The sequence below is a fragment of the Fusarium falciforme genome, chromosome 2 (genome assembly GCF_026873545.1).
Source record: "Fusarium falciforme chromosome 2, complete sequence".
NCBI classification, from domain to species: domain Eukaryota; kingdom Fungi; phylum Ascomycota; class Sordariomycetes; order Hypocreales; family Nectriaceae; genus Fusarium; species Fusarium falciforme.
In genome coordinates, this window is record NC_070545.1 from 3,410,720 (window position 1) to 3,436,893 (window position 26,174).

The following is a 26,174-nucleotide window of genomic DNA, read 5'->3' on the forward strand; positions in this document are numbered from 1 at the left end:
TACGCTCGTATATATGCAGAACAGTTTGAACAAAGAACAACCAACAAGGAGGCAGCCGGACTGACCGGTGTTGAGGGTATGTCTGTAAGCAGACGCAATGCACGGATAAGTAAATACGCCAGCCACACGTGACCCCGCGAGCCTCATGATACGCGTCTCCCGTGCCCTTAGGCTTGAATCCCAACAAAGAACATCACATCAAACCGCAGGCGGTGCGAAAAACGTGATTGGTTGTTCGATACATTCGATGTAATGGGCAGAATTCTTCCTTTCAGATGAATTTTTCAACTCAGTCTTATCGCGCCTGACGTCTTGGCGCATTTGAATTCAGCAACGCGTATGCAACGGTTCATGGCAGCGCGAACGAGCCAACCTCACCATGGGCACGACATACAATGGCGTCAACGGCGTCCAGGGAGGGAATATTTTCAAAGATGTCAAGTTCTGGGTGGCCCAGCGGGTGCCATTGAGATCTACCTGGATTGACGACATCAAGGTACGTCATTTGATACTGAGTCGCGCAACCGCTAACAATTTAGCAAAACGGAGGTATAGTGGTACCTCTAGAGAAGCATGCGGACATGCTAATAGCGGACCACAAGAGGCTGGATGCGCCCCCAGGGTCATATTCATGGAAATTTATCGAGGATTCAGTCCGTAACGGCATTATCCAGATCAAGGACAAATATCGCATCGGACCTGATCCAGATCTCCCAAGACCAGTTGGCGCAAAGCATGGTGCCAAGACCACTCGTACTCCTTTCACCAAGGATGACGATGCAAACCTCGCCAGATGGGTGCTCTCTCAAAGGTCTCAGCAGCAGCAAGGGAATGCTATTTACCAGCAATACGAGGCGATTGTAAGTGCCAGGCTTCAGTCAATGAATGAGGCTAACAGCTGTAGAACCCTCGACATACATGGCAATCATGGCGCGACCGGTTTGTCAAAAGGCTCCAGCCACGCGGGATGGCAGCGCTGGAAAGGTTAGCAGCTGAGGCGCCAGAGGCCGATGTGAGCGAGCCAGCTGTGCCACCTGAACTATCACCGCGCCCTGCTACTGAAAAAAGGCAAACTGCCAGACAATCTGAACCGCAGGCTGCTCGGGTGCTCGGTGAACCTCAAGACGCTAGACGATCTGAACCACAGAGCATTCAGCGGCCCAGACCACAACCTAACACTGTCCCCGAGAGCGCACCAGAGAGATCACAGAGCCAGACGCGGCCGGCTTCTGTTCTTTCACAAGACGATCCTACAAGGCAGATCTTCTACGAAGATCTCAACGACTTCAAGACCACTTCCAAAGCCGACATCAAGGAACGGCTGAACATTAACGGAAGGACCATCGACCTGTTTGACCTGGCAATGGCGGTCGATGCCAGCCAGGTGGATAGCCAGATGTATGACTGGTACCTAGTTGCTGAAAAACTAGGATTTGATGACCCAGACGAGGACACGGCCACGCAGCTGCAAGTATGCTATGACGAGCACCTAAGCGAGTTTGTCGCGGCAATGGCAACTTTCGAGCTTGAAGATGAAGACAACGTGGAGCTAGAGGCTGAAGGTCCCGAAGAAGGACCCTTTGAGCAAGACGTGCCCGAACAGGCCAGCTCTCAGTGGCCTGCGAGCTATGTTCCCTCTTCACCTCCTGTTGTCATCGGAAGAAAGCGTTCTGCTGGTCAGCGGCAGCTCTCAGCTGGCCATGGGACAAAGAGGCCGCGTTACGACAAGGACATGGTTATCCCATCAACGCCAGACGCTGACCTGGACGCAGAGTTGCCTGCTGTCGAGAACTCGCCAAGTGCTCGCAAAAGCTCCCAGTGGCGGGGCTATGTCGACGAGAGTGAAGCCTCACAGCATCTTCCACCTCTCCCCCCTTTGCAAGCAGAATCTCAAGACCTTGGCACAGGTCAGTCGCCAATAACAGAGCCCCGGCGCCAATCACTTGCCGCCACTCAAGAGTATCGGCATGGAGAACTAGATCCCACACCAATCCCCTTTTCTCTCAAACGGCCCCGCGAGCAGAGGGTATCTACTGGTCGACAAGCACCACGAGTTGAGCCTCCAAGGCCAAGCCGCGAAAGCAGTTCGAGAAACGGTGTTCCCAGGCAACCTCCTGAACAAGCCATTTCAACACCAAAGCCGAAATCAATGACCCACTCAGCCCCCCGGCGATCCCTTCCCACGTCTTTCACCTCCTCACACTCCACCTCAAGACACACAACTACTGCGCCTCCGAGAACCGAAACCGTCTCGAGAACGAACCCATCTCCGAGAACCAATCAGTCAGAATCCACCAGCTCCAACCGTCGAGAAATCCAGAAGTGGACGACATACTATGAGAACCGCGGATTTCCGCGTGATATCGTTGTAGAAGCCCTGAAACGGACGACGCTCACTCCTGGAAACCTGGCACTGCAGGTCATGGAGTCTCTCCAGGCTGGCCGTGGGGTACCTTCTCGGCATGAAGGCATCTGGACGGATCGCGACGACGACGACCTAGCCTTTGTGTCAATGGTTGATTTCTCCCAGTCTCCGACCAACACGAGTGAGGAGCTGCAACAGCAGCGTGCTCAAAAGGCCCATAATCGTCTCATCAGAAAGCACACGTTTCAAAGATTTGAACTGAGGAAAGCGTTCCTGCGCGCCCAGGCGAACCAAGGTCACTCGAAGGAATAGGGTCTTATACGGTGGCTGCTTTCAACGTAGGGCAATGGATTGTCCTAGCTCAGGAGTACGGTACGTGCATTGGACTTGGGCGTGGATACCCAGACCAAGAGGTCTTCCAGGTGTTTATGGGAATGTATAGTTCTGAATTGTGTTGGTAAAATTGATAGCGAAGCTAATCATGGTGATATCCATCAGCTCCTTGAATCATTAATTGTAGTTGAAAATGCGCCTTCCCATATCCCATTGGTATCCCGTTGCAATATACCCATGAACCCTTCATGGCCAATCCCAGTAAAGTCCGCACGAAAGCCAACACCTTCCCGTCGTTAAATCCCATAACCGCTCTTATCCCGCGGTACCAAACGACCCGAGCCCAGTATAACTGTTGATAGGTCGTGTCGCGGTCGTATCATTCGTAAGTCATCATTTTTAAGGGTGAGTCGTCCCGTTAGATGCCAGGCTTGGAGAGTTGAGCGACGGCAAAAGAGTCGCATAAGAGCCGGCATTCGACACGACAAGTCCCGCAAGTTCGCCTGACACGGTTAGACACGACCACTTCATTAGATTCCATACTAACCGACTCCAACAAGCCAAATATTTCTCCAGAGCGAAGGCTGAAGTCCATAGGATCCCATGGTGAGTGATAGCGCTGGGAAAACAACGTGAGGCCAGAGCCCAGCAAATCCAAACCCGCCAAACACATAGCTTTGGAAGCCAGCAGCCGATGCGGCAGTTGCATCAAGCATCTCCAAAACTTGGCCAGTCTTTAGCTGTGCTTGCTCTAGGCGCGAATCGTGATTGTCGTACTTGACGAGTAAATTTCCGGCGAGTTCTTCAAGTTTTCCCATCCCCTAGACTGGTCAGCAAAGTCATTCATTATCTGGATAAACTCACTGCTTCGATCTCCGCTTGCTTCTCAAGAATCGCTGTCGTCCGCAATTCTGTCGCTGCCTTCATTGTGTTAGTGTGCACTCGACAACGTCAAAAGCACTTACCATCTGGTCCTGGAGAGAAACAGACGACGCCATTGCTGCAGTGAGTGCGGTCACAAAGACATCAACTTCGCTGTTTGCTCTTTGGGTGGCAACTTCGAGTGCGGTTTCGTGGGAGGAAGCAATGTCAACAGCACTCTCCTTGGTTGTGCGGACCAGCATTGTGATGAGCTGGTGCAGGCTTCTGGCGTCTTCGAGTCCGCTTCTGACAGTATCTCCCGATTCCTGACCATGTTAGCTGATAATTGAATGGTGGTAGATACCTTACCTGTGCAGCTTGGCCCAGCTGTTCTCGGAGAACGTCATTGGCGAGTTCTAATTCCGATCGCAAGCGCTGAACCTGGGGGCCGAGGTTCTCAACTGAATCACTCGCAGCGAGGAATGCACGATTAAGTGACTGTAAGCGTTCTTCCATCTCGATCTCAATTTTGTTCGTCATTGTCTCGAGGATCTTGGTGATTCGCTGGTAGAGATGGAGGTTCTCGGCTGGATTTTGGTGAGCATCGTCTTCTCCTTTCGCGGGGCGACTAACCTTTGTCATGATCTGCTCTAGCAGCTTCACAGAACCGCAATGCTTTATGTCGATAGCTCACCCAGGTATTCCAAGCAGAGTCTGACTGTGCAAGCCCCTCGAGGCAGTCGTCAATCTCGACCGTCGAAACATGGAGTTGAGGGACCGCTGGGACAGGCAGGGATGCCAGAGTCGATTCTCGGAATTTGGAGCACGTCGAAGGAATCATGAAGCTACCCCGTTCCAGGTCGCAGATAGCAAGGCTTGCCGCATAAGAGTCGACAAAATCTCTGGCTGCTCGCCCACTGTCGATGTGAATAGTGGCTTCATCCTGACCGTCGAGGAGGTGACAGTTGTTGACCAGCAAACGTGCGGCAATCCGATGGCACAGAGGCTCGGACTCTAGTTCTTGGAGTTCTTCGAGGGCAGTAGTGTACGCGGTAGAAAGTCTTTCAGGTTGGCGTTGGAGTGGTCTGCCGGCACTGCCTTGCGGGTGCTGAATGGAGATGCCATCGCCTATCATGGTCAGCTTCAAACTCGAAAGGGGAATGCAACCTACCACCAGTATGCCTCTGGGTCCTCCACGAGAATCCATGTGCTTCTTTTGTGAAGGAAGCAAGAAGGAGGAGCACCCAAAGAAAGATCTTCAACATCTGGAGCAACATGCTGAGAGTCGACCTGGGAAAAGGGGCGCCCTGCAGTGGCGTAATGGTGTCACTGGCCTGCCAGTGAAGTTTGGTTGAAAATCAAAGGAAGTCTGGTTCTTGCGGTTGGTGGAAGAGAGGAGATGAGCGAGTGTTTGGTGGAGGTGGGAGATGAAGTAGAGTGCAGATGAGTGTGCGGAAGGCACGAAAGGCGGCTGTTCCCCAAACAGGTGGCAGTAAAAAAACTTCCCCATGAACACAATCAAGGCTTCAAACATGTGCCCAATCTTTAAGTGAGAGAACAGAAATCAGAGATCTGTATGTGAAATAATTCAAGTCTAAATGGACAATTTTTGTGGCAGAAATGCCTTTTCGTCTTGAGACCTGAAGCTCCCATCTTGCACGCTTCGGCACTGTCTACACCCTGTCACTCCTCACCCACTCCAATGCGGATATATAATGGCCTAGTTTGATTTCCATCCAGTTAAGTAACATCCAGGGATTCAATTCAAGATAGGCATAATTCCAAAGTCGCAAATCATCCCGCCAATCCTCTTAACAGGATGACACTGATCAAATAGGTCGAGTTGAATGACTGAATCACCATTCAAATGAACAAAAAGGGAAACTTAAGCAACCACTCTCATAAAATGTGTGATATACATCACCCAACTCCTCAGGGCTAGCCAGGAACTTCATTGAGACTACTTGTGCTCCCGGCCAGTGCAAAGAAGGCCAGTCCTCACAGTACCACAAGCACACAGACACAGCTAGTTTTACTCGCTGGGATAACATGTCTTCTGCACTGGTTATTCAAATGGCCTTCTAGATACGGAAGATAGTAAAAAAATCTAGTGAATGGTCCTGATATGGTGGTACAGGGTCTCAAGGTAAGTGAATTTTGCACAATCATTTGCTCCTTGAGGCATTGTGCTGGCTATTCAGGCACAACATTAGCCTGGGCAACATTGGGAAAATAGTCGTCTTACTAGGCACATATAATTCCCCAGTTGAGAATTCCACAGATTAGATGGAACAGACATTCAGCATCTTCCACAATCACCCGGATCACGTTCAAGCAGTCGCCGGCTTACACCGACGTCCTTCGTTGGAGGTCGCCGATATTATCAAGCAGTTAATTTCCACGATAGGGCTATATAACCTTCCCCCGCCGATTGGTCAAAAGAGTCCGTAAATCATCCGAGTCAATTCCTAACTGCCCGTACACCTCCGCGGTCCCGTCCCCCGGTCGAGATCGGGAGGGTCAACAAAGCCGATCGTACGGTTTTTACATGCGGCGGTCCCCACCGACAAAGCGAGACTGTGACGACACTCAGTACCGTCTCCGAAGAGTGAAGAAAAAAATATACTGCCCTCGTGGGGCGCAAAATATCAAACTATTGCTTAATCTAGACGACGGCGAACTGCAGCCGTGCACAGAACCAACGTCATGCTGCGCGCCATCCAAGGCAGTCTTCCCTGAAGCTTTTCCCAAGGCCTAGGCCCCTTGACTGGCAGAACCTTGCATGTATCCCCGAGGTTGCATCGGATCTGGGTACCGGTCGCTGGTTGGCGCTTGTTCTTCTGGGGGCCGTTGATTCGCCGTTTCCTTTTTTTTTCTTTTTCCTTTTCGGCGCGCTTCACCGACCGTTGACCGTTTCAACGTCCCACCTTTCTTTGAGGCTCTACTGCATACTCTGCGATCGTCGCTTCACACAGCTCGCCTCAACAATTAACGAGCCAGCCGTGTGCGTGCTGTTATTAGACAGCCCCCGTGCCGTGCAAATCACTGAACCGCCATACGGATGGCTCATCACGGAGCGGTGCCGTTGGTGACTGTCCCGTATTCTCCAGGTATAACAGCACCGTCAAAGGCCAAACCGACTTCTTACCTCGTAATAGAAATACCAAATTTTAAACAATTACAACGACAGACTCGAATCTAGACGCACCAGATATAGACAGCATGTGCGTCCAGGTAGACCGACAGTTTGCGTGCGGACATATCGGCTTCTTCAACATCCGATGGTGTCCCCGTGCTCTCAACGGGTGTAAAGGCCCGTCGCATAAACACGATATTCTCTACGTCATGGAAAGCTGCCCAGACTGCGTACGAAAGGAGAATCTTCCTAAGCCATGGGTTGCCAGGTGAGGGAGAGCAAGGGTAAATTGTCACGAGGATATGATGAATTACGGCGTTCAGGGCTGAATATTTAAATTGACGAGATAAATGCCACCACGACGGGGAGTGACGAGTTATGAAAGGTAGACGGGATGTCTATGAAAGAATGACAGAAGAAAATGCCCTTCGTTGTTTTTGACCTTTCCGATACCGTGACCACAACCACCCAGAAGCTACTCCGTATCTTCATCCAACCTGATCCTTGTGGAGCCTGGGACGTCTGGTCGAGGTTGTCTTGCGCTTCGTTGTGGTCGTCTTGGGCTTGGTAGTACTAGGAGCAGCAGCCGTCGTGGTGATGGGAGGCGGAGGAGTGTCTTGAATTAGTTCCACGCACCAATACACGTTGCGTAGGAGGTCGCATCGCCAAGAGTCACCGAAATGGGAGTCTGGGTGCAAATGATTCCAATCTGCCCAGGACAGTCCGAAGGCAGTGGCTATGCTCCAGCATGTCCCTGGTGTTGGAAAGCCCAGGGCGAACTTGGCGCAGTTGTTAAAGAAGGTCCCGCTTGATGGCGAGGGCGTGCTGATGGGTGCTCCGGGAGCTCTTGTCCTGACGCAGTACCACGACGCGGGGAGTTGGTTGCAATTGGACGGGTTGATACTCGGATTCATGTTCAGGAATGCCTGTTGACTGAGTCCAAAACTGCTGGTGAACTCCTGGCACCTCTGCCCGTAAACGAACTGATCACAGTGAGGATGTGACAATTCGATTGGCGTAGCAGCAGATGCGACCCCGGCGACAGCAGCAACCGCTACAGTGAGTTGAACGATGCCCACCATCTTGTAATTGAGACTGTTGTCTGATGGGCTTCTGTACTTGGACTGAATCGGTGAACCTGCTCCTCATCCTGCAGGCGAGAGAGCCCTAGATATACAAATTCGAGGACATATCGAAGCACCTCGAGACATGAGAAAACTGGGAGCTGAATAGGAACCTAGACTGTCTGTCAATAGCTATTCAACACCAGATGTAGCAGTGTTTGCGTCGGTCACCAGCTCTATTACCCCTGCCATTACCCGTGCAGTGCAGGGTAACTAGTAGATCAACCCAGTGACCCTTCACTAGAAGATATACTCCCTTTGTACGCTATTGACCAAAGGTGAGGCACGGATGCAGTTCGTTGCACGGGCAATGGCTTGTGCTGTGCTTGTGCATGAGAGTGCTGTGCGGCGCATCCCATGTTCCCAAAAAGGAAAGAAGGCGAGGAGAAACATCAACAGCTGAATAACAGGGAAGACAGCGGGATAAGTTCCATGAGGGAGGGCATGAGGGGGAGCCAGCCAACCAACGGCAGCTTGAGACGCCCACCCCATAAGCCTTTAGTGGTCTCGACGGGGACTAGAGCCTGGCAGCTGAGCCTAGAAGTCTGGGCTAGAGTCGCTAGCACGAGGCTGAAGATTTGTGTCGCAGGAAAACCGTTGCCAAGACCTTGCAGCGCTGTTGTAGGCCGCGGTTTAAAGTGGAGAGATTGGCTGACGAGGTGAATGACAGGGGCCGCTAGAGAAATAGGGAGAGAAACCAGGGGCACGTGATGCGCGGGCTTTGACGCTGAGCAAGGATCCCTTGCGCAGGTCAGCACGTCCAGACGAATAGCAGCAAACCTTGGACGTCTGACATTCTCCAAACATTTAAACAACAGCGAATGACAGCCACAGCATGCCTCTCGGGCCAATGACAGGAGCGGCGCCGGGTCGGCGCGAGTCAGCCAATCGACGCGGGGCTTGGCCATCGTACAATTCCCCTCCTCAGCCTCGCCCATCATACGATGTCGGCCAGCGAGTGGACATTTTCTGCTACGCCAGCGGCCCAGCGCTCCCGGGACCTCCAGGGCCCCTGGAGCTGGAACCGCAAAAGACGGGCCTCGTCGAGGTAAAAGTCACGCCATTGCGGCCGACAAACATCCATCACGACGTCCACCGGCAGTGGGAGAGGCCCCCGTCCCTTGTGCGCTGCGTCTCGCTTCTCGCCTGCAGAACCAGGTGAAGAAAAAAAAAAAAGGCGTCTTTGTCTGTGGTCGGCATTGTCGCCAGCGCGCCTCAGCACTCACAGGTCACATACCCGGTGCCCAAAAGCAACTACTCAATCGCGAGGGAAACCCGTCAATCGCCCCCCCAAGCATCAGCCGCAGAGGGAAAAATTCGACTGCAGCGAATACGACGACACACAAGACGGCAAACCCGGGTTTTCCTTGACTATCCTGTCGTGTTGTGTCCCAATCCCAAGCAGTCTCAGGATTGACTCCCAGTTCCCCGTCCCCGCGCAGCCTGGGCCTGGGCTCTCGAACCAACGAATTGGGAGCCGCATCCGTCCGCTCGTCCTGTCGACTGATGCCTCTCTCCCCGTAAAACCCTTCACTCCCTCGTCCAACGTCTAGCAACCTGCTCGCCGTTGCGCCCGACTTTCACTCCTGCGATACTGTCGCCTCCGTTACTGGTAACTGTGGCTAGAGCCCGCACCGCACCGCTGCACGAGCATCCGCCAGCACCAGGTCCGAGTCAAAGCTCGACCTCCTCATCAAATCTACAGCGAATCCCACCAGCAATCCTCCGCCCTGGCACGCCCGCCCTGGCCGTCGCCGCCTCTGTCGACCCATCTCCGTCGTCGCATCCATCCATCTCATCTCTCCCGCTTGCTCGCTCTCCTCTCCGCTCCAGACTCGTGTCCCGTCGTTAAGCTCTTGGATCTGGCCTCAATCTCGACGACACCCCACCACGCCATCGTGTATCGTCCCGTCCCCGGTTTCCTATCTCTAGACTACATCTCCGGCGTCATCCTCACCCGTCGCCGTCAGACTTGAGAAATCTTTGTATCGTCTCATTGCTTTTGCGAGGCTATCACCATCACCACCACCTGGATCGCCCCGCCTCTGTTGCCGTTGACGCACCAACGCCCTCGGCACCCCTCGACACCGTCGCGACAACCTTGCGATTACCCGAATCCCTCGAATGACTTGGCTGTCGTGAACAGCATCGACCCGACCTCACGTCCTCCTCGACACCGTCGCCGCGAATTGAGCCGGCCTAAACTTGCCTGGGCCGCTGACACGAGATCCCACGTCCTCGACGATCAAGGCCACCAGGCCGGGATGCCGTGTTAGCAATGGATCCCAATCTCCTCAGCTTTTTCTCGGTGCCCAACAACCAGACACTTAACCCCGTGGACCAGAACGCCGAGTCGTCAGCCGGCGCCATCTCTCAGCAGCAGCAGCAACAACAAGAACCCTCGCCATGGAGACCTTTAGAAGGCGACATGGTCGACAGGACATCTGGTCCTCAAGGGGGACCGGTTTCCTCTTACGACCACCAATCGTCTGCCCCTTCCGACATCACATTCACACAAGCCCCCATGCCATCACCCTACACCCAACATAAGACCGTCTTACCGACCAGGGGTCACCCGCGGACTCACCCAAGGAAAAGGGATGCACACGACAGAAAGCGCACCAAGGTCGACACAGAGTCGGCGCTCGAGTCGCTCGATTACTGGATCCAGTTTGATGATGATGAGGCCGAGAGGACAGGAAGTTATGAGATTGACTTTTCTAAGCGATATGACATGATGAACAACACCAGCACTACCCGGTATGTTTCAAGTCGTTAATGATGAATCAAGAGGCTGATGATTCGACAAGCCCGGGGTTTGGATCAAGCTCCACGACGCCAGGCCTCGGAACTGGCATCTACGCGACCGCCCCCCCATTTAAGGGGAACGACTATTTTGATGACAACGCTCTAGATAATGCACTGTCCGAAGATGAAGAAGGATTTGATTCGATGAGTCTGGAGGAGCACTTGTCCAAGATTGAGACGATGCCGCCACCAGAGGTCCCACCAAGGGAGGGTCTCTACTCGACGCCCCTCAGCTGGGAAAAGCCCGAGCCCGGACTGCGGATGGAGCCGAACTTTGGTGTGGGAGAAAGCCCTGGGGGCATGAGTTCCGCGGGATACGGGCAGACGATGCCCGGAGTTGGCAACCAGGTTTTGAGCAATGACGAGCAACGGCGACTTCTCGCCATCGCCATGAACACTGGTCGGACACCGGCTAGTTTTATGCCCCCTAGTGGTTTCGGTCTTGGATTTGGAGCTGGGTTGGGCTCAGGTCTTCCGCCCGAGTTCAACGCAAGCATCGACTCCATCCTGGGAACGCCTGGGGAACAGAGCCAGAAGCAGACGCCAACGCCTGCCGACAGCACAAAGGCTCCATCCCGAAACCAGGATATCAAGACAGAGGCATCGAGTGAGACGGGTACTGCTCTCAGTTCCTCCAGACCACAGCTCCATCGCTCCAATACAGATACCACTGACAAGGGCAAAGATAAGATGAAGTCTGGGGATCGGACAGCTCATAACGACATTGAGCGAAAGTATCGAACGAATCTCAAAGACAAGATCGCCGAACTCCGCAACGCTGTACCCGCCCTGCAGTCGATACCGGAGGATGGAATCGACGAGGGCGAGGGAAATTCACAACGAGCGCCCAAAGTGAGCAAGGTCAGTGGTGGTGCACTCTACTCTACACAGCTCGACGACTGACATTCCGCAGGGCACCGTCTTGACAAAGGCAACCGAATATATTCAATACTTAGAAAGGCGCAACAAGGCCATCATGAAGGAGCACCAAGAGCTGGCACGGCGTCTACAGGCATTTGAGCAGCTTCTCAGTGCCTCGGCTCGACAGCCATTCCTGATGCCCAACCACAGCCGGACGCTCTTCGACCCGAGAGGATTCTGCTGAAATAGACATTGTTTTTTTTCTCAAGTGTGCTTGCTTGGGACTGTATAAATATACCCCAGAGATGAATCGTGCTGTACACACTACACTGCTCATCCTGTTTTCTGCGTCAACCCGACTGTCGCGTGCGCTTGCATACGTGAACGCATGGCCTTCAGATATGAACGCCATGGCTTCAGAGATGGACGAATGCATGCCATGACATGGTATAGTATGGCATATGCATGGCATGGGCTTGTTTGTTGTGATTTGTTTTTGAGAAACGAAACCGAGGCCGAGTTATACGACCAGGCCAGGTCGACCAGGTGAGTGCTACCCTAACCATCGCTTACCAGACAGACAGACTGAGGACGGACCACTGCATGCATTTAATTTCACCTGCATCGGGCTGTGGCTTGATCCATGATCCCCGGCCATGAACTGAACGCGGTATTGTTGCTGTATTCAGCCGATAACAAAGGTAGGCATAGCAACAAAATTCGGGTGGGTCGTGGGCGCAACAGCCGTCATGGTCACATTGGTATTGTACACTTATGGAGTATGCTGGTCTATCGTCTATAGCTAGTGTACAGTCAAGTGTTATCGCAATGCTTCAATGTCGGCCACTTCCTTCACCGCCTCTGTGGACAGGATGTAGGGCGAATCATCGTCTACACAAACGCTGTCCTCGATCCGCACACCCATACCTCTAAAGGCAGCCGGCCACCGGTCATCGTTGGGTACATAAACACCCGGTTCAATGGTTACACAGTGGCCCTGCCGGAGGGTCTCTCGCCGGCTGTAGCCAGGGCAGTCGTGCACGTCGAGGCCGATGTAGTGTCCGACGTGGTGGGGGAAGAGCTGGTCAATGTTGCTCATGGAAACATCAAAGCCGATACTACGCAGCTGATCGACGAGGCCGCGGGCCGTGATGTTATGGATGTCTTCGAGAGAGACGCGTGCGCTCTCACGGCAGAGTGAGACGCTGGTGCGCTGGACCTTGAGAACGGCCTCATACAGGTCGCGCTGAGCGGGGGTGAAGCGGCCAGATGCAGGCCATGTGCGGGATATGTCGGTGATGTACGTGCCATACTCACCGCCGGCGTCGATGAGAATGAACTCGTCTTCACGGAATGTGCTGTTGTTAACAGTGTAGTGGATGCAGTTTGCCCGCTCGCCGCCAGCTATCACAGGAATGTATGCTGGGCCATCGCAACCTTTCATGGCAAACTCGTAGTCAAGGAATAAGTGCAAATCCTTTTCTCGCTTCCAGGGCCTGCGCATGGCATCTGTAATAACACGGCCCGAGATCTGACCTGCAAGGCGCATGTTGGCGACCTCGGCTGGACTCTTGATAACTCGCAGCTTGTTCATGACAGAGAAGAGGGGTGTCCGCGCTGGGCGAGACTCTCTGCCGGAGAAGAATCGCCATAGCCATTGGGCCGTCGCGGCAATGCTGCCCTTTGGAGGTTGAAAGTCGGCATAGACAAGCTTTGCAGACTCGAATATCTTTGGGAGGAGAGTCTCTGCCATATCTATGGAATGAGCCTCGTCGGCATTAAAGACATCTCGGGCAGCTTCGACGCCGTTGCGATAGCCATTCCATTGTTCCTCTCGGGGGTTCTTTGGCTTGACAAAGAGACTGAAACTGTAGTCGCCATACTGAGGACCAGTCTTTTGAATGACGGCAATTGCGTCACCCTCGAGCCAGCCGGTGAGATATAAAAAGTTGGACTCTTGCCGGTAGGGGTGGAAGACGGCGCCTGATTTGTACTGGAGGGATGCAGCATGGAGGACGGCCACGCTCCCATCCGTCATGGCATGGGCGAGGGCAGCTCGGCGGTCGGCATACTCTTGAGCCGTGATGCCGGGCGTGAGCTCGCCTGGTTTTAGGATGTGAGGATGGGTTTCGTGGACGGGTTGTCCGAAGCGGAGTTCGGCGGCGGAGACGGAGGCATAGGTACGGCGGATGACGGGCTGGCGGACGAGGGACGAGACATAGGTTTGACGGAGTATGGATGTTGTTGATATTATTTGTTTGGAGGCGACTCGGAGGGGCAAATCGAGGCTCCGGAATGGAGCTCGAAGGAGCTTCATATTGACGTCTACAGGAGGATTAGCATTAGTAGGCGACTAGGAATTTAGCCCTTACCAGCAATTGGCCGTGCAATTGACGTCAATGACCAATGTTGGTGACCAGTCTGGGCCGAGGCTGGATGGTGAGGTGCAGACGGGATGCAGGAAAAGCTGACGAGTGAGGCTAAAGATGTTTCAACGCCTCAGTTATTACCTACAGTAGATACCTACTCTACACACAAGGGTCCATCCACGTTTTTCATCATAACATAGTCAAGGCCATTCCCGACGCATTCATTCCTCTGCTGAATTCCCATTCAAGATTGTGCATGTCTCAAGCTTCCATTGTTTATTCCCTGTCTCGCGAAAAATCCCCGTCTCCGGGACGAGGCTGAAATTGTTGTTTGGTCTCGTCTCTTCCAATTTCCCGTTTCTGGCTTCGCGGGCTCTGGTTGCTGGGTGGCCGCCCGGGGCTAGGGCCGTGCGTGTTTTTGACAGTGGAGGCCCGGCGCCTCGCAGCAGGCCACAGAAGGACGTCCGCTGGGGGGCAAGGCCCCGGGAGGCCCCAGGCAGGCCCTGCTAGGCCGCGTTTAGCAGCCGTGCGAGGCCGCACTACCGCCCAGGACGGGCATAGCGCTGTTGTGCCAAGCGCGAGTCTCCAACAACACGACCCGCGGGCACGCTTCTTTCTCTCTTGCTCAGTCATCAATCAACCTGGTCGGGTCCCTCACCTGTCTTTCTCTCAAGGCAAAACCAGCCCGGCCAAAAGGTCCGAATAACACAACCATCTGCCCCGGCATCTCTGGCTTCCTGCGCGTCTTTGACTTGTTCACTCTGTTGTTTGTTTGTCTCTTTGTCTTGTGCACTGCAGCCTGGTCCTCTGATGCATCGATAACGTCCATTCTCGCCGCTCCTCGCCACATTTTGTCCTCGTTTGGCGTGTCTGACCTCCGCGTCGCGTGCTGTCCCAGCCCCTCACCACGACCACAACCACGACCACAGCACACCGAAATAATCAACAATACCTCCAAATTCTTCAGCTTCGACGCTTGAACAGGAGCTTTTCCTCCCCATCGCTTCTGCTCTGGCGCCTCATCTCCAGAGCAGGTTGACGAGTTTTTATGGCAACTATATCTGTATCGCCGACGCCTGCTCCCATCTCGGCCATGTCCTCGAGACGGGGCCCGTTGACAAACAACCCCAATGTCGCCAATTCACCCCTCCGGGGAGCTTCCGCATTGGCTGGATATGCCAAGTCGAGGCGATCCCATGCCACTGTCCAGCGTGAAGAGGCCTATGGACAGCCTCCGCCCATGAAGAAGCAGGTCCTCGAGTATGGCGTGCAAAGGTCTGCACGCTCTCCCACTCGGGCATCACGGACTGTCCTCGTTCAGCGAGGCGTCTCGCGTCCTCCTGTCAAGGAGCGAGCTTCAAGAGCTGTGTCGTCGAGGGATATCGATACCGAGAAGGAAGCATGGAAGAAGCACCACCGTGCCAAGTTCCCCAAGATGGTCTTTTACTTTGAAAGCATCCCGGATGATATTCGTGCTAGACTAACAAAGCGAGTTACCTATCTTGGAGCTGTAAGTCACCTATGATTTTGCACGGACCTGCCTAACTCTTTTTTTTAGCGCCAAGAACCTTTCTTCTCCATCGCCGTCACCCATGTCGTTACTACTCGATCGATCCCGCCTGAGAGGACAGAGGCCGAGCCTGATCATGGACATGATGATCACGAGCCAGAGGAGCAGCCTCAGACCATCAACCCGTCGTTATTGGACCGCAACACAGAAGCTAGGCGGAAGCTTCTCTTTGAGTTCCGGAACGCACCTTCACGGTCACAGCACCTGGATGACCCCGCAAAGCGTACCAAGGGTGCCAGGAACAATGATGTTCTGTACAAGGCCCGTGAGATGGGAAAGAAGATCTGGTCGCTGGACAAGTTTCAGAACATGCTGTCAGTTCTGCTTGAGGGAGAGACTGGTAGCTCGTATAGTTCAAGATCCGCGAGCACCCGAGGCCACTACAGCAACTCGAGGGAGCCTAACCTGCTCCAGCTGCTGCACCACGAGCGTCTGAATGGTCCTTCAGACCGTGACCCCACGGCAGTTCACCGAGAGCTTTGTTATTTCAAGGGCCCGCACATCTATATCTGGGATATGGATGAGAAGCACAAGCCTATCATGGTCCGCGAGTACCCCAAGGTGGCTAACAAGGCCGATGGAGAGTGGCCACAGTTCCGAAGCGTTGGAAACGGCCGATGTCCTTTTGTGGAGGATCACGATGTCCCGGATAAGGACCACCGCCGCCAACAAGAAAAGGCACGGGCTGTCAAGCGAGAGGAATCGGTTCCCATTCTGCGACCGCCGCAGATCCCTGTGCCCAAGCCAGTAACAGGCAAGCGGACACTTACAGAGATGGAGGATGCTCAGAACAGGGCCCGGGCTGTGACGCCAACCGAGCTGTTCAATCCCAAGGCGATCATGTCGAAGCCGGCAGACATCCGACAGAATGCCTTTACAGGCCGTGCTGGTACCGGCAGGCTTTTTGCTGGAGAGCCCGTGGCTTCAGGTGTTCAGCCCTCCAACATCACCTCCGCCATCAGGTCTCAGATGGTATCATCGACATCAGGCGTGAACGGAGCCAAGGCTGGAACGAGTAAAGAGGTCCATGGTCTGCAGCGAAAGGTGTTACAAAAGGCGGCTCCCGCGTCACACGACGTGAGCTCGCGTCGCCTTGCCGAGGTGTCAATGGATGTCGCATCTAGCAGATCGACAACGATGGGTCGACATACCTCGCGACCTGCTGACGTTCAAGAGGAGGAGCAAAAGACGGAGCGGAAAACACAGCAGTCCCTCAAGAGCAAGCGGGATCTCAAGCCTGGCTACTGTGAAAACTGCCAGGACAAGTTCCGCGACTTTGACGAGGTGAGTTTGACTACTATATCACGACCAACACGTGCTAACTTGACCAGCACATTCTGTCTCGCAAGCACCGCAAGTTTGCCGAAAACGACGACAACTGGATTGAGCTTGATTCTCTCCTGTCACAACTCAAACGAATGCCCAAGTTTTCTCCAGGATCCGACGAGGAAGAGGGATGGTAATACGGCTTCCACCTTAATACGATCAACTCTCAACTTCTCGCATCCCTACCATGGCCTCAGTGGCCCACGAATGCACCCAACGATACTCATGACATCCATTTTCAGCTCGAAGCAGATTCCCTCGCAGTACAAAGCAAAGCAAAGCAAAGCAAAACAAAAATCAAACAAACAACAGCAACAAAGATACCTCGTGGCTTGGTTATCAGCGCTTAATGGTGGCATCTCCGACGGTCCTCGGGTTGACATGTCTAATCTTGGTACTTTTTTCTTCTCTTCTACATGAAGTGCACGCAATGAACGGCGTAGAGCGGCATGGTTTATGCACTTTCTTGATGGTCTACTCGACGCATTTTCTTGGTTTCTTGGGCTTATCATCCACAACGGGGCGTTTTGTCGCGGTCCATTTCGAGAGCATGGCTAGGTGATGGCTGAGATGGCATTTGACGAGGGAGGGAGAGGAGGATGGGATGGGATGGCTGGGGCTGAAGGGAGATATCGCGTGGGACACAGCGATGAACACGACTACGACCGGCTGGTCTGATGTAGATATGCGGCTAGGACATGTATATGTATCTGCATGTTAGACATGAGCGGACATTGTGAAGAGACTTGTACAGCACCTACAGATCATGTTCATATCCCAATGTTGTGGCGTTTCTGGCGTTGCAGTAGTTGGGGTTCGGCTGTGACGCTACGGAACTATACGTACTGTAGATGTTGTGCGTGCAGCCACTTGTCGATTTTTGCTCTTTCTCACCGTGAAATTGCATCCCGTTTTCTTTTTTTTCCTCTTTTGTCTTGTCACCCGAATTTTTGACTTTTCCCCCTTGCATTCAGGCCCCCTTGTAGATACCTCACTGCCCTTCATTCATTCGTTGGAGCTTCCTTCCCAGCCCTATGTTCCTGAGTTTAGACTAGGGGAGAAAACTTTGAGGTTGGCACTTTCCCATCCTGTCCATCATTCTCCGATCACGGCACACACCCATTCCTCACGACATCTTGGCTGAACCGGTGACAGGTCAATTGACTGAAACATCTTCTCTCAACGGTTGCAATTGACCGACGTCAGAAGCGGTGTAAGCTGCCCGCCTTGTCTCACCCGGATCCTCCGTCGACTACAAAAAGTCTGGGGAAGAGGCCGTCATCTCCACTCAATCTCAACGTCTTCGAGCCTGCAAGTGTATCTGATCTGTATCTGCCCGTCATGACACACCTAAAGGCCTCGACCCATGCAGAGTCCACCTTGGATATTTGGAGGCGTCTCCAGAGCCTCAAGGACGGCAAGGACAAGGTCATCCTCGACGGCGACAACCTCGACATTGCCTCCCTCATAGCTGTCGCCCGCTTCGGAGTCAAGCCCGAGATCAGCACCGATGAGGAGCTCGCCCGCCGCATCGCCTTGAGCGTTGATGCTCTTGCAGAGTATCTGTCTCACGAGTATGTCGTCTACGGAGTCAATACCGGCTTTGGCGGAAGTGCAGACGTTCGCACCGATGACTGGCTCGAGACCCAGATTGGCCTTCTTCAACACACCCAGAGTGCCATCATCACCATCTTCGACAAGAACCCGGGCAGCAATTCTGAGAGGGACCCTTCTCATGTCATGCCCCCTGAGTGGGTGAGGGGAGCTATTCTGGCGCGAGCGAACCAGAACATGCGAGGACAAAGCTCTGTTCGGATGGAGGTGTTGGAGAAGCTGGTCAACCTGCTTCACTATGAGATTACCCCCATGGTTCCCCTCCGAGGCACCATTTCGGCATCTGGTGATCTCATGCCCATGTCCTACATCGCAGGAGCAGTCACAGGCAACCCGGATGTTTTTGTCCAAGTTGGTCAGGGCAAGTTGGCCAAGGTGATGCCGTCTTCTGAAGCTCTTCAAAATAGCGGCCTCTCACCAAGCGGACTCGGCCCCAAGGAGGCATTGGGTCTCATCAATGGCACAGCTCCCTCTGTCTCAGTTGCTAGTCTAGTTCTCCACGACGCACAGCAGCTTGCTGTGCTAGCCCAGATGTTGACAGCGCTCGCGTCTGAAAGCATGGGTGGCAACGTTGAGTGGGCAACCCCCTTTATCCATGCTGTGCGACCACACCCCGGCCAGATTGAGGCGGCTGCCAACATTAGAAGTTTCCTGCGCGGCTCAGAGTTTGTGGTTGGGCTGGAGAACCGAAAGAGAACTGGCGAAGGACTCTGGCAAGATCGATACTCGACACGAACGAGCCCTCAATGGATTGGACCTTACCTGGAGGACCTTCTGCTTGCTCAGCGACAGATTTCTGTTGAACTCAACTCTACATCGGACAACCCCTTGGTTGATGCGTCGGAGAAGGACGGCCAGGTCGTGGGAGAGGTGTACTCCGGGGGTAATTTCCAGGCTGTTGTCGTTACATCTGCCATGGACAAGACACGACTCGCCCTGCAGATGATTGGGCGAATGCTTTTCTCCCAAGTCAGCGAAATCATCAGCCCCTCGACCAACAATGGCCTCGAGGCCAACCTCAACGCCAGCGACAAGGAGAATTTTACCATGAAGGGCATCGATGTCAACATGGCTGCCTACATGTCTGAACTGGCTGCTCTCGCCCATCCTGTGTCATCACACATCATGTCGGCCGAAATGCACAACCAGGGTATCAACTCGCTTGCCCTGCTTTCAGCTCGACGCACGATGGAGGCGGTCGATCTTGTTGCGCACATGTGTGCTTGTCATATTTATGTCTCGTGCCAAGCTGTCGATCTTCGAGCGAGTCACCGACTTTTCCTGGAGGCCATTGGAAAGGTACTTTCGGACACATCGGAGGATGGACCTTTCTATGCCTTTGGGCTAGATGAGCCTGCAGTTGAGAAACTTGCCGAAGCGGTTTTCCCAACCGTTGAGTCAACTTGGTACGAGCGGAATGCTGGCTCCTGGAAAGATCGCATTATACCTACTGTCGACGCCACCATGGCTCCTGTTACCCAGTTCCTGGCAACTGAGGAGCTCAACTGCCCTTTGTCTTGTCTTGCTGTGTTTAGGGCACAGTTCCACAAGTCAGTTGTTGCAACTGCCTCGTCCATCTTCTACCCCAACATGGCGATACGCCCCGTTGATGTGGCCACCAAGCTGGGTGACGGTACTGCTCCGCTGTACACATGGGTTAGGTCAAAGCTGGGAGTCCCTACGCACTGCGGTATTGATGACGACCCCCTGTACAATGCGCAGAAAGGCCTCCCAACAGAGGGCAAGAAGACCATCGGTAGCTGGGTGAGCATGGTGTATGAGAGCTTGAAGAGCGATCTGATGGACATGGTGATGGAGGGTATCGAGAGCTCACGGGCAGCACCCCGAACAGAGGAGCAATATGAGAAGCTCTGCGCTGAGTTGGACGAAAAGTACTAGACGTATGTAAGAGTATAAGTTAGACATCTCACCTCATGATTAATGATGGTCAGGTTGGGCTTTGTAATATACCGGCTTGACGTTTTCAATATTGGGGATTGGTTTGAATGAGTGATAATATGAATGATAATCAATGTAGATGGAACAGTACTGGGCATCCGATGGATGATTGCATGTCATGTAGCACAGTGTGCGCAAATATGCACTGTGTCATGCAGCCAGGCAGTCGCATGCAGTCACTGCTTAGGTACACCTTCACTTTCAACCACCTCACTCACCTACATCCAACAACCATCTCTTTTCAACATAATCCCGTTCTATCAACCGCTCCATATCAACTTCAGCAATGTCCGACCATCCATCACAAGACCCTTCATCCCCCTCACCTTCTCCGCAAACGGCTTCTCCCATGCCGCTCGCCGATAACGACACCGCCAGCGGCGCCGCATCACCAGATCTTCCTCTGACCATGTCCGCGTCAGTTGTCCTGGCCGATCTACCGCGAGATGCGAGCGTGGCACTGGCTAGCGCAGGCAGCTTCAAGGCGGACAAGGTGGTGGTACGGTTCAAGCCCGTGGGGTCGGCGCCGTCGTTGGCGCAAGACGTATGCAAGATCAGCGCAACAAGACGGTTTGAGGAGGTTGTGAGGTATCTCAGGAAAAAGCTGAGGTGCAAAGATACCGACAGTGTCTTTTTGTACGTGAATAGCGCATTTGCGCCGTCGTTGGATGAAGTGGTGGGCAACTTGCACCAGGTAAGTCGATGAGATGACGCCAAGGCGTTGCTGACAATCATAGTGCTTCAAGAACGCTCATGGCCAGTTGGTCGTCGTCTACTCGCTAACTCCTGCTTTTGGATGATGCTATTGCTGGTATCTTCTATCTACCAATGCTCGAAAGCGGGACATTGTCTACCCAAACTCCGGATATGCAACTCTAACTATATCGATGCACCGAACGTCAAACGCTATCAAATGCAGCCTCCATGGGTATCAATATTCGCTCACAGATCCTTGACCGCCTTGGTAAAGTTATCAAGTTCCTCTGCTGAGATGGGATATGTGTGCTCAGGGCCGGGATATTGTCGTGTCTTGACCTCATCCCGGTACGCCTCGATGGCCCGCATGCTCTCACCCCAGACATCACCATATTTCTTGACAAACTTGGGCAGGAATCTTCCAGGGGGGAAGTTTCCAGTCATGTCGACTTGCACCAAAACCTGGCCGGAGCAACCGTTGCCAGCGCCGATGCCGATGGTGGGAATAGACAACTTCTCGGTGATGAGGGCGGCCACCTCTGCAGGAACAGCCTCGACAACCATGGCGAAGCAGCCGGCCTCCTGAATGGCGAGTGCGTCCTCAAGAATGCTCATAGCACCGGCGCTCGTCTTGCCCTGGACACGGAAACCACCAAGAGCGTTCTGTCTTTGAGGCGTCAAGCCAACGTGGCCGAGCACTGGGATGCCAGCAGTGGTAATCTTCTTGATGGTAGGGGCCATTTCCTTGCCACCCTCAAGCTTGACACCCTGAACACGGCCTTGCTTGATGAAGCGAATGGCGGTAGCAAGAGCCTGCTCCGGTCCAATCTCATATGTACCCATTGGCAGATCACCGACCTGTTAAGTTAGCATTGGACTTGACAGAGGACAGAGGGGAAGGATTCTTACTGTAAAGGCCGACTTGGTTGCTCTCGCGACAGACCGACAGTGCAGAAGCATCTCTTCCAAGATGACTTCACTGGTATCCTCCATACCGAGAGCAACCATGGCAAGACTATCACCAACGAGAACAATATCCATACCGGCATGATCGGCGACATGGGCGCTGGGGAAGTCATGGGCAGTCATGACAGTGATGGGCTCACCCTTGCGGTGCAGTGAGCGCAAGGTTCCGAGGGTAACCTTTTTCCGCTGGATGGTCGGGGGTGATCCCATGGGGGAGTGGGAGCTGGACCGGATCTGCACGGCACCTCCAATGGCGACGGGCCGGGGGCCGAGGGTCCATACCGGCCGGGATCGGAGCCGGGGCAGGAGGGAAGAGGCACGCCTCGAGATGGGATTGATGACTGAGGACATTGGATAGAAGGGGAGTTGTGACGAGAGCGGGCAAGAGTGGGCAGATGTATTGGATGGGGTGAGGGAAGTGTGGTTGGGTGTGACAGTCTGTACTGGCAAATATTGAAGCAAGAGTATACACCTCAAAGTGCCAAGAGGGACGTTTTTAATGCGGAAAAAAATATGGGAAATCAGATGGGTGACTTGGTAATTCTACGTAATTGCAGAATTGTGAATTAATTCAAAGACGGGGGCGTGCCGGCTTTTTATTCAACGTTGACCATGATGAACCCTACGTTGTATATTTGAGTATCTCTCTGTCCGGACCCGTTGGTGTTTTTCACAACCCCTGCGCCCCACGGCTCAGTGTGGTTCGTCTGGTAGCCTTCCAATGGGAAATTAAGCACCGCCCGAGGCCGAACGGCCGAAGGAGCCGGTTTTGGTTGGGAAAATTGGTGGGGTGTGGGAGAATTAGTAAACTAGGGCGGTGTGGTGGTCTGGTCCATTGGTGAAGGCATTTCTGGTGCCTGGGGATGTCGTCCGTTGCTGTGCCTTGTTGTGGCAAGCCGAGGCAGTTCGGCCGTAGGGCGTAGGGCGGAGGTTTGGGGACTGAGAGGAGTACCGAGGAGCTCGTGATGGGGTTGGATAAGTAGGCTACTGTCTGCTCTGTGTCTGTTCGATCTTTGTTAGATGCTGTCTGAGTTTCATGCATACCATGTAAGCCATTAATTAGACTCGGAGTCAAAGCTGGAGTCAAACACACAAGGTTAGTCGAGAGAACCTGTTTGGTCAACAAACTGCATCAACGCTGAAAGAACCTTGAACCATGCAGTGATTGCCCAGGCTTTGTTCTCGTTCAACCCCCTGCTTCACAGTTACCGTCACACGCAGTCTGGAATAGTCTCTTGGGTAACGTTCAATGACCCATGTCGACCTGCATAACCACGAGCATGATTCACCATATGTCTTGCCTCATGCTGTTTCAATGAATGAATGCCGTTTCATGGATGGTGCAATAAGCCAATGAAGATCGACCCGCCCCGTGTCCTGTCGTGTCGTGGCGTGCTTTGTCGCAGCTATCCTGATTCCGGATAACTCGCGCTTATCGATACCTTGTGCCCCGCTGTATTCGTTGGCGGCACCTGCCGTCTGCGGCTTATCACGGTCGTCCACATCATATCCTCGTGACTTGCCTTGCCTTGCCTTTACTTGACCTTCCTTCCCATCCCGTCATTTCATTTCACCTCCTCCTTGATCTGCGATTTTCTCTGCAACCATCTGTCTACAGTATCTGCGCCCTCTTCGACCGTACCCCCCCCCGACGCTGCGATTAGACCTCGACTCTTGCGTTCCCCGTCTTCTCTCGCCCTCTATTCGACCGAGTATCCCCTACCGCGCCGGTCCCGGAGCTCTTTGGATACCCTCATAACCCCACATTCGCGCGCCGACGTCGACCGCCATCATGAGTAGCCCACGCCGCAGGATCGAGACCGATGTGAGTGGGAACCCCTCTGGTGCGACTGCAATGTCCTTGCTAATCCGTGTCGCAATGTTAGGTCATGAAGTGCGCTACAACCTCCGGATAGTGTCAGTGTCACGGCGCTAACAGGCTTGCAGGATGTACGAGGCACGAATCTCTGCCGAGGCTACATGCTGACAGATACAGGCTCATGAGCGACTATGAAGTCACTCTGGTCAACGACAACAGTGAGCAGCATTGGGCTCTTTGTCAACTTTGCTAACAGGAAGCAGTGTATGCCCTCTCGCCCTGCTACCGCCTCATCTCCTAACGATCCTCCAGGCAGGAATTCTTTGTTCGGTTCAAGGGTCCCGCCGAGAGTCAGTAAGCCAAGCCGGTATCGAAGTCTTGCTGACATTGGACAGCTCCGTTCGAGGGCGGCATGTGGAAGGTCCATGTTGAACTCCCGGATACCTACCCATACAAATCCCCTAGCATTGGATTCGTGAACCGTATTTTCCACCCGAACATCGACGAGCTGTACGTGGCCTGCCATTCAGACGAGATTCTTCTAACTGTTTAGCTCCGGCTCCGTGTGCCTCGACGTCATCAACCAGACCTGGTCCCCGATGTTCGATATGATCAACATCTTTGAGGTGTTCCTCCCCCAACTTCTACGATACCCGAACCCGACCGATCCTCTGAATGGCGAAGCCGCAGCGTTGTTGATTAGGGAGCCTAAGAGCTATGATGCCAAAGTGAAAGGTGCGAAACGTGACTTGTTCAGCAGGCCTCGGCTCACAGCAACAGAATATGTGCAGAAATATGCAACCAAGGATGCGGCCGACGACGCGGGAGCCGAGAGCGAAGACGACGACGACATGTCCTCGGTGGCGAGCTTCGGCGACGACGACGACGAGCCCGCGGGCCAGATGGACGACGTATAGAAGGCCTATCATGGCATTGACTTGGGCGAGCGTTTCGTTTCGTTTGAAATATGGCGTCATGGGGGTAGGGCACGGCAGGGAGCTATCATCGGACGGAGTTGCAGAAGCCCGCGGGCATTGCCTCGATCGGGCTGACGGAATTGTTTCGTTGGATTGGGTAGGTCGGCGCAGGACTTCGGTGGTCAGAACCGCTTGGATTAAGCTGGCCGACACTGCCCAAGGATGAATGTCGCAACAGAGCCGCTGAATATTTGAGTTTCGTATCTATAATATGGGCAAAGCCCGGGTATCATACTGGAAAACAGGACATGCGTAAAACCAATGTGACGTCGACTTAATCCGAATCATAATCCACCAGCCCCATTACCGCTCCTTGTGCCTGTGCTTTTGATGGCGCCTCTGGCTCTTGGGGTCTTTTTCTTTTGAGTCCCGGGAGTCTTGAAGTTCCTTTCGGCTCGCTTCGATGGTTGAGCAGGAAGGGGTCTGTGGATGCTCTGGTGTTCCCCAGAAGCTCTGATACCAGCGTCTCTTTGCGCTTCGATGCCTCCTTCTCGGTCTTGAGCTTGCTGCTACTCTTTGCCAGCTTTTTATCACTCTTGAATAGGGGTTTGGAGAGTGCGCGGTCTCGTCCATTTTCGTCCGCAGATCCAAAATCCACCAGGGCTGCGCGCCGGGAGTCCTCCTCTGTGGCGGGGACTATGTCAATCCCAAGACTCATCCGGTCCTGTAAGCTCTCCGTTGCTGCTGCAGTGCGCTCACGCTCCTTGCGTTCTTGGCGAAAAGCTTTTCTAAGCTTTTGGTTCTGCGTATATGGGTCTTTCCAGTGCTTTGATGATGCCTCGGCGAGATCGTCAATCCGCTCCGTAGCCAGCTTCAACTGCTCCCTATCTTCGATGGTTTTTTCCAAACTGGCAAAGGCATTTTTTCTTAGAGCTTCTCTCTCCTGGTCTGTCAAGATGACCGCGTCCCCCTCGCGCGGGGCATCCTCACCTGTATCCCTCTTCTTCCCGCCCTCAACCACGACGTAAGCCGTGTTCTTGGGATCTGTCCTGATCTCAATCTCACCGCCGCAGTCGGCATGGCGGAAACGGAAGCTCCATATCGGCGTGGAAAAGTAGCTGCCAACTCTGGACTTTGCAGCGTTGAAGCGGACACCCTGGCCGATGATGGTGGGCTTGGGGCAGGACGAGCACCAGACTGGGAAGGGCATCTCGAAGCGCACGGTTTGCCCGCCGGCGCGGTAACCGGGCGGTCGCTTCCCGTGGAGACGGTTTCCGCTGGTGGTTCCCTCGACGTCTGGAGGGACGTAGCGGCCCATGTTGAAGCCCTGCATGATGACGGTTGGCGGTTGGTTGGCGTGTGTAGATGTGAAGAGTCCAGATGGAAGACTTGGCTTGATATGCCGACAGCTCTCGGTGTGGGCCTGACGCTGACAATGGCGCTGTAAAGA

General features: G+C 53.7%; 11 protein-coding genes across 11 annotated transcripts; 6 read left to right on the forward strand and 5 right to left on the reverse strand.

Moving 5' to 3' along the window:
• Positions 1-379: 379 nt before the first annotated feature.
• Positions 380-2,677, forward strand: NCS54_00298700 (DNA-binding protein RAP1; the record flags this gene model as incomplete). Its single annotated transcript, XM_053148574.1, has 3 exons — positions 380-496; positions 540-860; positions 905-2,677. 3 exons carry the CDS (start codon positions 380-382, stop codon positions 2,675-2,677), a joined length of 2,211 nt encoding a protein of 736 aa, XP_053004549.1.
• Positions 2,678-3,240: 563 nt separating this feature from the next.
• On the reverse strand, positions 3,241-4,766 carry NCS54_00298800 (Hypothetical protein; the record flags this gene model as incomplete). Its single annotated transcript, XM_053148575.1, has 5 exons — positions 3,241-3,519; positions 3,563-3,619; positions 3,664-3,885; positions 3,929-4,146; positions 4,193-4,766. 5 exons carry the CDS (start codon positions 4,764-4,766, stop codon positions 3,241-3,243), a joined length of 1,350 nt encoding a protein of 449 aa, XP_053004550.1.
• Positions 4,767-7,183: 2,417 nt separating this feature from the next.
• Positions 7,184-7,777, reverse strand: NCS54_00298900 (Hypothetical protein; the record flags this gene model as incomplete). The annotated part of the gene is made up of 1 exon (XM_053148576.1): positions 7,184-7,777. The coding sequence occupies one exon, from the start codon at positions 7,775-7,777 to the stop codon at positions 7,184-7,186; it is 594 nt and encodes a 197-aa protein (XP_053004551.1).
• Positions 7,778-10,097: 2,320 nt separating this feature from the next.
• On the forward strand, positions 10,098-11,732 carry NCS54_00299000 (BHLH domain-containing protein; the record flags this gene model as incomplete). Its single annotated transcript, XM_053148577.1, has 3 exons — positions 10,098-10,579; positions 10,630-11,488; positions 11,541-11,732. 3 exons carry the CDS (start codon positions 10,098-10,100, stop codon positions 11,730-11,732), a joined length of 1,533 nt encoding a protein of 510 aa, XP_053004552.1.
• A 576-nt stretch (positions 11,733-12,308) lies between these two features.
• On the reverse strand, positions 12,309-13,915 carry NCS54_00299100 (Hypothetical protein; the record flags this gene model as incomplete). The annotated part of the gene is made up of 1 exon (XM_053148578.1): positions 12,309-13,915. Exon 1 carries the CDS (start codon positions 13,803-13,805, stop codon positions 12,309-12,311), a length of 1,497 nt encoding a protein of 498 aa, XP_053004553.1. The 5' UTR covers positions 13,806-13,915.
• A 990-nt stretch (positions 13,916-14,905) lies between these two features.
• On the forward strand, positions 14,906-16,890 carry NCS54_00299200 (DBF4-type domain-containing protein; the record flags this gene model as incomplete). The annotated part of the gene is made up of 3 exons (XM_053148579.1): positions 14,906-15,367; positions 15,416-16,711; positions 16,759-16,890. 3 exons carry the CDS (start codon positions 14,906-14,908, stop codon positions 16,888-16,890), a joined length of 1,890 nt encoding a protein of 629 aa, XP_053004554.1.
• A 1,204-nt stretch (positions 16,891-18,094) lies between these two features.
• NCS54_00299300 (Hypothetical protein) lies at positions 18,095-20,266 on the forward strand (the record flags this gene model as incomplete). Its single annotated transcript, XM_053148580.1, has 1 exon — positions 18,095-20,266. One exon carries the CDS (start codon positions 18,095-18,097, stop codon positions 20,264-20,266), a length of 2,172 nt encoding a protein of 723 aa, XP_053004555.1.
• Positions 20,267-20,612: 346 nt separating this feature from the next.
• NCS54_00299400 (Ubiquitin-like protein ATG12) lies at positions 20,613-21,126 on the forward strand (the record flags this gene model as incomplete). Its single annotated transcript, XM_053148581.1, has 2 exons — positions 20,613-21,020; positions 21,064-21,126. The coding sequence occupies 2 exons, from the start codon at positions 20,613-20,615 to the stop codon at positions 21,124-21,126; spliced, it is 471 nt and encodes a 156-aa protein (XP_053004556.1).
• Positions 21,127-21,268: 142 nt separating this feature from the next.
• Positions 21,269-22,339, reverse strand: NCS54_00299500 (3-methyl-2-oxobutanoate hydroxymethyltransferase; the record flags this gene model as incomplete). The annotated part of the gene is made up of 2 exons (XM_053148582.1): positions 21,269-21,880; positions 21,932-22,339. The coding sequence occupies 2 exons, from the start codon at positions 22,337-22,339 to the stop codon at positions 21,269-21,271; spliced, it is 1,020 nt and encodes a 339-aa protein (XP_053004557.1).
• Positions 22,340-23,780: 1,441 nt separating this feature from the next.
• On the forward strand, positions 23,781-24,724 carry NCS54_00299600 (Ubiquitin-conjugating enzyme E2 8; the record flags this gene model as incomplete). The annotated part of the gene is made up of 5 exons (XM_053148583.1): positions 23,781-23,905; positions 23,985-24,025; positions 24,203-24,317; positions 24,361-24,542; positions 24,588-24,724. 5 exons carry the CDS (start codon positions 23,781-23,783, stop codon positions 24,722-24,724), a joined length of 600 nt encoding a protein of 199 aa, XP_053004558.1.
• Positions 24,725-25,058: 334 nt separating this feature from the next.
• On the reverse strand, positions 25,059-26,057 carry NCS54_00299700 (Hypothetical protein; the record flags this gene model as incomplete). Its single annotated transcript, XM_053148584.1, has 1 exon — positions 25,059-26,057. One exon carries the CDS (start codon positions 26,055-26,057, stop codon positions 25,059-25,061), a length of 999 nt encoding a protein of 332 aa, XP_053004559.1.
• Positions 26,058-26,174: the final 117 nt, after the last annotated feature.